This window comes from Pectinophora gossypiella, chromosome 16, assembly GCF_024362695.1.
Source record: "Pectinophora gossypiella chromosome 16, ilPecGoss1.1, whole genome shotgun sequence".
In the NCBI taxonomy this organism is placed as follows: domain Eukaryota; kingdom Metazoa; phylum Arthropoda; class Insecta; order Lepidoptera; family Gelechiidae; genus Pectinophora; species Pectinophora gossypiella.
This window is the reverse complement of record NC_065419.1, coordinates 8,056,583-8,067,366: the sequence shown is the minus strand read 5'-3', so window position 1 is coordinate 8,067,366 and position 10,784 is coordinate 8,056,583. Positions and strand designations below refer to the sequence as shown.

Below are 10,784 nucleotides of genomic sequence, written 5' to 3'. Positions count from 1 at the left end.
TTAGATTATAGGTAATCGGTAAATAAACAAATAATATTCATTTTATGAAAGTGTATATCATCCACAAATAATTGGATATGGATGAGTAAGTCCTTTGATGCAGCTTGAAATTAAATTATATTTTCTTAGTGATTGAGCCGAGGTTCGCGCCCATCTGGGCACCCACAGACCTGTTCGTTGTCTTAAACTTTGTACCGGGTGAGAGCCCTCAGCGCTCCCCCACTTGTTCAGCCAAGTATTTAATATGCAGCAAATCTATAATAAGTTACGTCAAAATATTTTTTATCTCGATGTGACTTACTGTACATTTGTTGCAAATGGCATTAACTACTTGGCTGGACAAATGGGGAGCGCTGAGGGCTCTCACCCGGTACAAAATTTAAGACAACAGGCCTGAGAATGCGTTGGGCGCGAACCTTGCCCAGGGCGTCGTCTGGGAAGAAAATATTTGAAAGAATTAAACGACCCTAATGGATCGATAGCGTTAAGTGCTGAATCAGGGAAACCGTCGACTACGCCGCCCCGTCGGGTTGGTATCGGGATTTAAAATAAGTAGGAATAACAAATCCCATATATATTTATTTCTAATCTAGGACTAACATAAATAAAATCGTTTAAAACCAATTTGCCGCCCAAATTGTATTGTATTCATGTGTTATGTCTGATTGTTGAAATTATATTTCTGTGCAATAAAGTATATTTGATTTGATTTGACCAATCAGTAATAAAAGTAGCAAGTGCAATTTACAATTTCCGGTGCATCATAGTTGCATAGCGCATTGTCTTCAACTGTGCGGAGCTAAAGATGACCTCGACTTGACGCGCATTGCCCTAAGAGGAAAATATCCCGGTGAATTGATATCGATCTGCCTATAGTAAATCACGACATGCCATGATTACAATGAGGGACTTTGCAATCGACGATCCCCAAACACACGATAGATGGCGTTGTTCACTTTTAACGTGATACCTAATTACCTATTTTCTCATTGCTGGAGTACATAATTATTCAAAAATATAATGTAATGGCAGACGCGTATATATAAAACTAATTGTTGCTTGATGTTTGCATCACATGTATTGAGAATGATGTGATATGAATTGTAGAATGTAGAATGATGATGAAATATAGGTAGCAAACCTATATTGCTTCTTTCTTTATTTTGATCAGAATAATAATGGGTGTTAGTTAAGTTAGTTACGGAATACAATAAATAATTGAGAATTGAGTTGTGATTGTACCTTATTGTAATAAAAAGAGTCATATTTATACCCAAAAACGAAGATAAAAGATGCATTATGTCTGTTATCCATGATATTAGAAGTTGAAACGAAGAAAAACCTTAACAACGCCATCTATCGTGTTTTTGGGGAACGCCGATTAAAAAGCCCCTCATTTCAATGTGAAATAATGAATTAAGAAAATTATCTTAAAATGGCCTGAATTTTATCTCGATCCTAGGTCCTCTGGTGAAAGTGAAACATCTTATTCTAGTCAATACCTGTTCACTCTTGCTTTCTTCAAGTAAATAAGCAGGAAGAAGTTAGTAGGGCCGCTAGCATACCATTGATCTACTAAGCGGGTGTTGACCAGGTCATATTCTGACTTGAGCGATTAGAATTAGAACGCCTGGGACCCTTTGACCAGAGATTTTCTACCACTTTGATGGATGGCAAGTCATAAAGTTCATCAAAGGTCCTCCCTTGGTACATCCATCGCAAGATTAACTAAGTACCCATCCCCACCTCACCGAGCCTTCTATTAAACCAATGTGATAGGTACTAACGTATCACCGTCTATAATGGGCGAGCCAACTGTGTTAGTGAAAACTGAATTTAAGAAAAAATAACTTCTAACTCACTGACGAATATAAGTCATTGGTGCAATTTTGGTATCGGGGTTCGGAACCCACCTTGGATTCGTATCTGAAGATACAAATAATACTGAACTTTAAAGTTGTTGATATTCCACGAGCTGCCTTGCGATGTATTACCGCCCTCCCTTATTCGAGTTAGCATGCAATATTTAACTTCGCCATGCAGACAAGTCATCGTCGTAATATCGCGTTAAACTCAACACCATTAAAATATCAACAATAGCCACATAAAACCAAATTATCTTCTTGGAACTACAAAACGAAGTAAAAGCAGACTTGCGCTCACGTTCAAAATAAAATCTACATTATCCTTGTTCATCAATCTTCATCAGGCTCCATTTACAAGCCAGAGTAAATTGAACGAGTGTCTCTAGGAAAAAACATGGGTGCAGTAAAATTCAGTACTTCGTGATGCGTACATTTCGCAAATAAGTTTTTAATTTTGTATTATATCCGGCCAAATCTACAATAAGTCACGTAAAAAAAGGTCCATAAAAATGAATGGGGTTGTGGGCTTAACTGGAACTTTTATGGAGGTGGTCATAACCAATAGCAGAGTATTGCCTATTGCACATTATTCTCCGGAAAACATTGTGTGATCAAACGAAGTGCTACATCTCTTCAAATATAAATACTTACTCAACATTATTGTACGACAGATATTAGTACTTATGTAATGAACGAAAATGTACTTCGTTTCAATAAGTGTTTACTAAATAGTTACTAAAGGAAGAAAATAATGTTGTTTTCTCGTTGCTACTTTTATAGGAGAAAACAAAACAAAACAGTCGTAAAACTGAATAAATTATGCAAGTAGAGTATTTTTATTACTTCACCCGAATTATGGAGGATGTGACCCAGTTCCGTATAATTATATTTGGGAAGGATTACTAATTTACAAAATACTTATTTTTATTTAAGGAAAACCAAAGCTGACAATCCATATTCGTGGAAGAAAGATGGCGACTGGAAACAGCGCTATTCAAAACTCTACTCATCAAGGCAGCTCAAACTGTAAGTACTTACTGAAAGATAGGTATAGGTACCTATTACTCTCCTTTACTTACACAGGTATACCTCTCCGGTTGTTTGAGGGTAGGCCTGTGGGACGACGGCAGCTGTGGGCTGTATATAGGTTATATATGTTCTATATACTACATAGATAAGCCATAATATATAAACGTTATGGAATTGCGAACTTTATTCACTAAAATGACTAACATTTAACCTTGACCGAATACGAATCGACATTCACTGCGTTATCGTTCCCTAATACGTATGAATAATTGAATAAGGTCCTTTTAGACTGTCCTTTCTCTCTTTCTTATAATACTATTCACTAAGTTCCAACGATACTAATATTTCAATCTCAATAATTCAGGTCACAGTATTGTTCACTACAACTGCAGTGGCGAGGCGACAAGGTCTTTAGGAGGCGAGTCTACTTATCTCGACAAACTATTAAAATGTATAGGCACAGAGCACAGACCGATGAATCATTATTCGTGAGTCACGGAGTACGAGAAAAAGTGCACTCCGCATCACGAGCCGTACGTACCACTCTCGCCCTTTGCCATAAACCACAACCACAGAATAAGGAATAACACTACACACAACTAAAAATTTATTTAGTTTTATAAAATTGCAACGTGTTAACACCTAACTACTACACCGGCAGGCGGTGTACTAAAGTTAAAAAAAAAAAACAAAATTATTATATTCAGCAATAACCTACAGATTCTCATGTTTAAATCCCAGACAATGGCAACGTTTTACGTCACTAAACATCATCTCCGTAGCATTATTAGCTCGATGGGGTCACCGAGGATGCAGGCGTGGTGAAATATGCTCCCTATCCTTCCGGTTGGTTTAGGGGAGACTTTGTGTCCAGCAGTAGAATGTTTATGATTTGTTATTTTTTTGTTTGAAGGCCAAAGGTAGAAGAGCCGAGTCGCATATCGTTCATGAACAATGACTCGACACCGTACACCGCGCTGCTGGTGCGCCTGCGCGCGTACTCTGCGACCAATGGCGGAGGATCTGTAGTGTCGGAGTCGTCCAGCCACAGTCCGCGGTTGTCGGTGCTCTCGCCGCGCAGTGAGGAGTACTGCAGTACTGGGCCTGACTATCAGTGAGTTTACATCGATACGATGCGTCTATTACCGGGTTCCTCATCTATTCAGGCGAGTAGTTTGTGTAGGGGAACCCAGAAAGAGCTTAAATTGATTAAAGTGAAGGCGAACGTCGTGTCGTATAACGAAGTGAAAGAATTTGCCTGTCATAGACAAGAATGGAGAATGCTACACCGACAAGAGCGTGGCTCTTAAATTAGTGACCAGTGCCGCAAATCTAAAATAAATTACTTGGAAAAAAAGATCATGACTTATTGTACATTTGACGTATCTAAGGCATTCCCTACTTGACCGGACAGACGGGGAGCGCTTAGGCTTTACGACTGCAGCAGAGGTGCTTCCCTTGCCAGATCTTCATTCAATCAACAGCATGCGATCATCCACTGCTGGACATAAACCTCTCCTATGGCACGCCACTGAGCTCGGTCCTCGGATTTTCTCCTCCAGCTGCTGCCAGCCTCACGGATGTCGTCAGGATGTCGTCACACCATCTAGCCCAAGGGCGTCCTACACTACGTTTGTTACATCTTATATCAAGTTATATCGTAATGGGTATAAAATCATATATATTGTGTTATCTTATCAGTGTAAATGACCTGGGCGGCAACGAGACCCTGTTGCTGGACATGGTGCGCGCACGCAGCAAAGAACTGGCGGAGGAGGCTCAGGACAAGACGCTGGACTTACCCAAAGACGACACCTCTGTTGACGAAGAGTAAAGTTTACTTACTACTATTCTACTTAATTTATAAGTTAGTGATAACTCGATTAAAGAAAATGTGTGTGTTCAGTCTCAGACGTCATCGGCTTCAATCTCCCCACAATAACCAACAACCAACGAATTCAATACGAAAAATTCAAATAAACCGACCATAAACGAACTCACGGCCAGTAACATACATCGCAGTACCGACATTTCAACCATACCTTGGCACGAAAATGTCTAAATCATTCAAGTATTTTACCAAAATTGTAGTTATATTTGATATGCGATTAGTGATCACAGAACCATTTAATAAGCAATATACCTATACGCTAGCTAGGATAGCACAATAACGGTAGCCGGAACACACTAGTTAAGGCCGTAGGATCTTGAGAAATTGCGTGAGAAAGGAGTTTTTTTTTTTAGTACATATTTACGCCGACGTGTGTGTGTGTGTGTGTGTGTGTGTGTGTGTGTGTGTGTGTGTGAGTTAAATTGACAGATTTAATAAAATTATTTTAAATGTAGTTTTGTTGTATCTAACCATTGAGCATTGAGGTGGATTGCACTTGATTGATTTAATTTTCGGCATGCATAAGCTACAGCTCCGTTTTACTGGCATAGGTAGGTTTACCAATGTTAAAAAAAATTAAACAAGTTAAGTTTCTATTTACCATCTTTGTCTACGACTATTACTTGGGTGTAATCGGAATTGCCCGAACAAAAAATGATTTTAAAAATATAACAAAATGGCTCTGGCTGGACCAACGGAACGGCGGCGGCAGCGCGACCATGAACTTTATTTTTTATCAAGTTGATACCAAACACTGCGAAATACAAAACCAGTTTCAGTAGCACTAGACGACAAACCATCACAATTTTAACATCCATACCTACTACACAATATAAACTCACATCAGAGTCCCGATTGGGGTAGGTAAAGTCAGAAGTCTTCAGAAGACCATTTTATTGAGCATACTTATTGAGTTACTTTCCGCGAGTCTTATGAAAGATAATTGCACTCTGCATTCATATCCTTGTAGATTTTTCCTCTGAACTGAATGTACCTATAAAAACACCAACTTTAAAAAATAAAATACTTCATGTTCCACGTTATGTCATCTTTTATCTATATCTAAGAATCCATATTTTACATCAAAAATCAGATTATCTTTCCTCGAAATCATTATATAGAATGCACTTGCCATGATGCGTATAACAATGGTGTAATAGTGCCTGTGTTGACAAAAGCGAATATCAGTAAAAACACTCATTTTCCCACTTACACGTAACTTTCACTCTCAATTCAATTATTACGTGTTTTAACTAAAACTTTCTCACAGTTTTACGGTGAATAAGGCTCAACAATTGCAGTGGTAATTATTTTAACAGTCAGCATCGAGTAAGTGAGATATACGCCTGTCAAGTTTTGCAGACTCTTATGTCCAAATTGAGTACTTAGAATTACTTGGCTTGTCGAGACTTTTGACAGTGTCTTGAGTCGAAAGATGATGGGGCGATTATTAAAACTGTGATCAAATTGAGGCCCAATGTTTGAAAGAAAATTAACGCTTCTTAAAAATAATAAAAATCGCCTTAAAAAAACATTCACTACACAAAAATGCGCATTAGAAAAACACGCAGTCTCTGAACGAAGGAAATTCTTCGATCTACTTACTCATAATATTTTTACCGACACCTTGTTGTTTGGACACAGTAACAGTACATAAAGGCAAGTAGATTACACACAAAACAGGCAAACGGTGCAGCATATTTCTAGTAGAAATCTCTTCCAGCAGATCGGGAAAGAGATAAACTATTATAGCAATACTTATTTGTTATATAATATTTATAATATTTTCTCCGTTACCAGTGATACGAGCGAGGCCTGCATCCATGGACTGAGCATGCGTATGACGGAACGCAGCGTGTCGCGGTCCCGCGTGTCGCGCATATCCACGCGCCGCGACATGGATATACCCTCGATCCTGGCCTTCACCACCAATGTCTCTGCACCGGTTAGCATCGTCAATATACTGTAACAAACAAAAGTCTTCACTTTACTAAATTAATCTAGGTACTTAGAAGTAAATCTTTGATTTTAAATAGGTCCTCTTCTATGCACTGTCAATAGTACCGTATCAATGAAGTTCGTAGAAGTTTTTTTCTATCCACATTTTATATTTTTTTAGGATCTCTATTGAGACAGAAACTTTCGACAGACCGTCACAACATAGGTACTTCTTGGACGGAAACCTACTACGTACTTATTTTTAGTTTCTACCTACTTAGTTCTCAGTTATTTGACTATGTAAGTATAAAAATGTTTTGCAGGTGCATCTGGAAATCCCAGCGTTTCAAAAGGTCAACGCCACGCCCCAAGTTGAAGAGATTCCGCGCTGGTCCATCCGTCGGTCTGTTTGTCCTGTCTGCTCACAGAAGTGGCGGGATCGAAGCTCTATTACCAACGTCAAATATTCTGGTAAACACTACGCTTTTTGGTAGCCGAAAGCTCGATCTCGGAAGTGTATTATAGTGAAGAACATAAAGCTTTTAGATCTATGTTGTATATAATATTGTAGAAGAACTTGAGTCCTATTTAAGGTCTTGATTTTGCTTTATGCATTCAGCAAATGAATGTAGATTTATTTCTGGAAGGAAGATCTTTTAAAAAATATTATATTTAGGTACTTCATATAGGTACTTACAAACGTTTTTAGATGGTATTACTAACATTATCATTCTCTCATGCGGTTATTTGTTACTAAAATTCCTCATTGAATTGTTCCTCACAGGACTAAAGAAGAATTCTTCATCAGAGTTGCCGTCAGTCATAGCCCCGGCACGTTTGCGAACTTCCATCACTATTGGATAGTGAGTAAACGACTTATACCTTCATCATAGTAAGTAATAAGTGGGAACGTAATATCTAGTTCCTGACTACAGTGACAGTCGCCGAAAAACATCTGTCGCAACTTACGCCCGCCATCCCTATTGACGTGTGCAGAACCCTCCAAGTCGTTAAAAGACAACTTGGTAGGTCGACACAGGATGTGAAGACCATGAAACAGCCTATTTCCAAATTAATATTTTGTTCCAGGATTTTTAAGCGATAGGTACCTATTATCACAGCGGTTAATAATATTTTACTAGCATTTAATGCATTTTTTTTCAGTGTCCCTAGACCAACACTAGCTTCTGTAGACGAGGAAGCTGGCTTATCACACGGTGGTCTAAGAAACTCAAGCGCAGCTTGGCAGCTGACTCGAGCTCGCCGCTTCCGTGTTCCAAAACCTCCAATGCCGTCGCCTGAAGCAGTCGCACCGCCCAGTGCTTCCGCACCTCTTGCAAGAAAAGATTTGGATCAACGCGTTTCACGATTCCTCGCAGAATAAATAGTACTTAGTTTGAAGTTGGTTTGAAGATTTTCGTAAACATAATTTATTTATATTTTTGGAAATATTATTTTAATAAAATGGCAACTTTGATGACACGATTATTATGACGTTTCGTTCAGAAATTAATTTCTATATTAAATAATATGTAATAAAGGTATCAAATAATATGTAATAGAGCTCAGTGGTGCTAACACGGTGCAAAGAATAGAAAAAAAATATTCCATTCAAAAGTGCGGAGTATTGCAGAATGTGTGCTTAAAAACGACTTTTACATACAACAAGGCTGTATACCTTATTGTCTTTGCCTATTTCCATGCGAGATAAAAACAAATGACATTTTGTACCCGACAGCCGAAAGGCTTTTTGGCGGGAGACGGGAACGGGACAGTTGCTTTCTTCATTGAATAATCTAAATAATTAATACGAAGTGGTGTTTTGTGGTTAATGATCGCATTAAGTTAGTCGGAAGACATTCGCGAGTGTTATTATATTGGAGTATTCAATAAACAAAGTGTATCTGCCTATTTTCGCTTCGTGTCAGGAAGCCGCTTCATAACTCAAAAGTTTATGCGGACTTTTGAGTTAATTCGTTTGGGGTTCGGAGTAGGAGTCTACTCCGAGGGTGGGGGCTTAGGTTTCATCATCATCACCTTTCATCATTTCATTCTGAGATTTCATTAATCATCAAGAAAAAAAATACGTCAGACATGGCTGTATGGGCATAGTTCCCTTTGCCTTACCCTTCGGGGAAAACAAAAACAAACCGACAGCCGAAATGTCAACTAAACCAATTCGATAAAAAATTATTAGTTTAAATTATTATTTCTTAATAAAGATAGTTTTGTTCCATAAAAAACTGTGGAAAAAAATTGAAACTGATTATGGCGCTCCTGTCGCTTACAAAGTTATTACTGACGAAGGCACCATGTTACGCGAATAATCCAGCAAACTTGAAGGTTACAATGCGAAACTTGATGTCAAAACAACTTGTTTACGCCCAATTTGGGGATCCTTTACATGTTGTGAAATACCGGGAATGCGCTATACCGAAGCTCAAAAGTACAGAAGTATTAGTTCGGATGCTAGCGGCGCCAGTCAACCCAGCAGATATTAACACTATACAAGGTACAAAAACTGACTTTTACACAGCTGTCTTTCACAGATAAACTTTCTGATAAGAGACCTAATCCAACACTGTATAATTTTAAAAGGTACCGAATTTTGATTATTTTATTTTGCTGTTTTTATTTAAATTAAGAAAAAAAAGACATTCTGCTTAGTCCCCTATATTTGTTTTCAGGAAAGTATCCTGTAAAGGTGGAACTGCCTTGCATACCAGGAAATGAAGGCGTGGGTATTGTAGAGGAGGTTGGTGGGAATGTACAAAATATCTCCAAAGGGAACAAAGTTATTGTAACAAAACCTGTTCAGGGAACTTGGAGAGATATTGCAACATTTGATGAAGATGTCTTGATGGTTGTACCAGATAATCTTGGAGTTGTAGAAGCAGCAACTCTTACTGTCAATCCATGCACTGCATATAGGATGTTGACTGATTTTCAACCAGTGAAAGAGAAAGGACTAGTGGTGATTCAGAATGGTGCCAATAGTGCCTGTGGACAGAATGTTATTCAAATCTGCAAGTCTTGGGGTGTTAAAAATATTAATATCGTTAGAAATAGGCCCGATATTGCAGATTTAAAGAAATATCTTGAAGATTTGGGTGCTACCTATGTCCTCACAGAAGAAGAGGTGCGTTCCACAACAATTTTCAAGGAGAAAAAGATTGAGAAACCATCATTGGCACTAAACTGTGTGGGAGGGAAGAGTTCAACAGAAATGTTGAGACATTTACAACATTCAGGAAAAATGGTCACATATGGAGGCATGTCAAGAGACCCAGTAATTATTCCGACGTCAGCATTTATTTTCAAAAATGTTTCATTCCATGGTTTCTGGATGACTGCCTGGAATGAGAAAGCAAATCAAGCTGATAAGGAGAAAATGATGAAAGATATTATCACATTAATGTGTGAAAATAAACTAAAAGGACCTGCCCACAAGTTAGTGAAGTTTGACCAGTATCAAGAGGCCTTGGGAAATGCATTGACTACCAAAGGCTTTATTGGTTGCAAATATATTTTAGATTTTAGCTGCACTTTCTAAGTCAGTAATAGTACTTTCTGTTACTTTTGCTAGATTTTAATTCATTGCAATAAAATTGTATACAAATGTTATGCACTGTTATCATTTATAATTTAATTTAACCATCCCAAGTCCTCGCCTGACATCAAACCCTACTTTCTTTGTATACCAACCTATCCTACTCACAACAAATATTAAATAATTTTGTACCTTTCCCTTTCCTACCTGTTTTTTTTTCTATTTCAGGTGTAGCTCGCCACAAGCCAGAATTACCATGCATACCAGGAGATGAAGGAGTTGGTGATGTGGTAGAAATTGGAGACCTTGTCTCTCAAGTGAAGGTGGGAGACAGGGTGATACTCAGCTCGCGGCTTCTTGGCAGCTGGCGTTACTATGGAATTTTCAATCAAAGAGATGTCCATATTGTGTCTAGCAACCTCCCTCTAGCTGAAGCATCCATGCTTGCTGTAGCCCCTTGTATGGCTTACAGAATGATAAAGGACTTTTACCCAATAATTCATGGACAAAC

General features: G+C 38.3%; 2 protein-coding genes across 2 annotated transcripts; both read left to right on the top strand.

Annotated features, from left to right (window-relative positions):
• The first annotated feature begins 2,807 nt into the window (after positions 1 to 2,807).
• On the top strand, positions 2,808 to 8,149 carry LOC126373929 (uncharacterized). Its single transcript, XM_050020281.1, has 7 exons — positions 2,808 to 2,891; positions 3,808 to 4,008; positions 4,596 to 4,724; positions 6,586 to 6,730; positions 7,047 to 7,194; positions 7,508 to 7,586; positions 7,888 to 8,149. Exons 2-7 carry the CDS (start codon positions 3,842 to 3,844, stop codon positions 8,105 to 8,107), a joined length of 888 nt encoding a protein of 295 aa, XP_049876238.1. The 5' UTR covers positions 2,808 to 2,891; positions 3,808 to 3,841; the 3' UTR covers positions 8,108 to 8,149.
• Positions 8,150 to 8,546: 397 nt separating this feature from the next.
• LOC126373927 (enoyl-[acyl-carrier-protein] reductase, mitochondrial-like) lies at positions 8,547 to 10,347 on the top strand. The gene is made up of 2 exons (XM_050020279.1): positions 8,547 to 9,235; positions 9,411 to 10,347. Exons 1-2 carry the CDS (start codon positions 8,992 to 8,994, stop codon positions 10,274 to 10,276), a joined length of 1,110 nt encoding a protein of 369 aa, XP_049876236.1. The 5' UTR covers positions 8,547 to 8,991; the 3' UTR covers positions 10,277 to 10,347.
• Positions 10,348 to 10,784: the final 437 nt, after the last annotated feature.

Coding starts and splice junctions, on each gene's coding strand:
- LOC126373929 (XM_050020281.1), top strand. CDS start 3,842: ATGAACAATGACTCGACACCGTACACCGCGCTGCTGGTGCGCCTGCGC. Junction 4,009..4,595: donor AGTACTGGGCCTGACTATCA/GTGAGTTTACAT, acceptor TTATCTTATCAG/TGTAAATGACCTGGGCGGCA. Junction 7,195..7,507: donor TACCAACGTCAAATATTCTG/GTAAACACTACG, acceptor TGTTCCTCACAG/GACTAAAGAAGAATTCTTCA.
- LOC126373927 (XM_050020279.1), top strand. CDS start 8,992: ATGGCGCTCCTGTCGCTTACAAAGTTATTACTGACGAAGGCACCATGT. Junction 9,236..9,410: donor AGATATTAACACTATACAAG/GTACAAAAACTG, acceptor ATTTGTTTTCAG/GAAAGTATCCTGTAAAGGTG.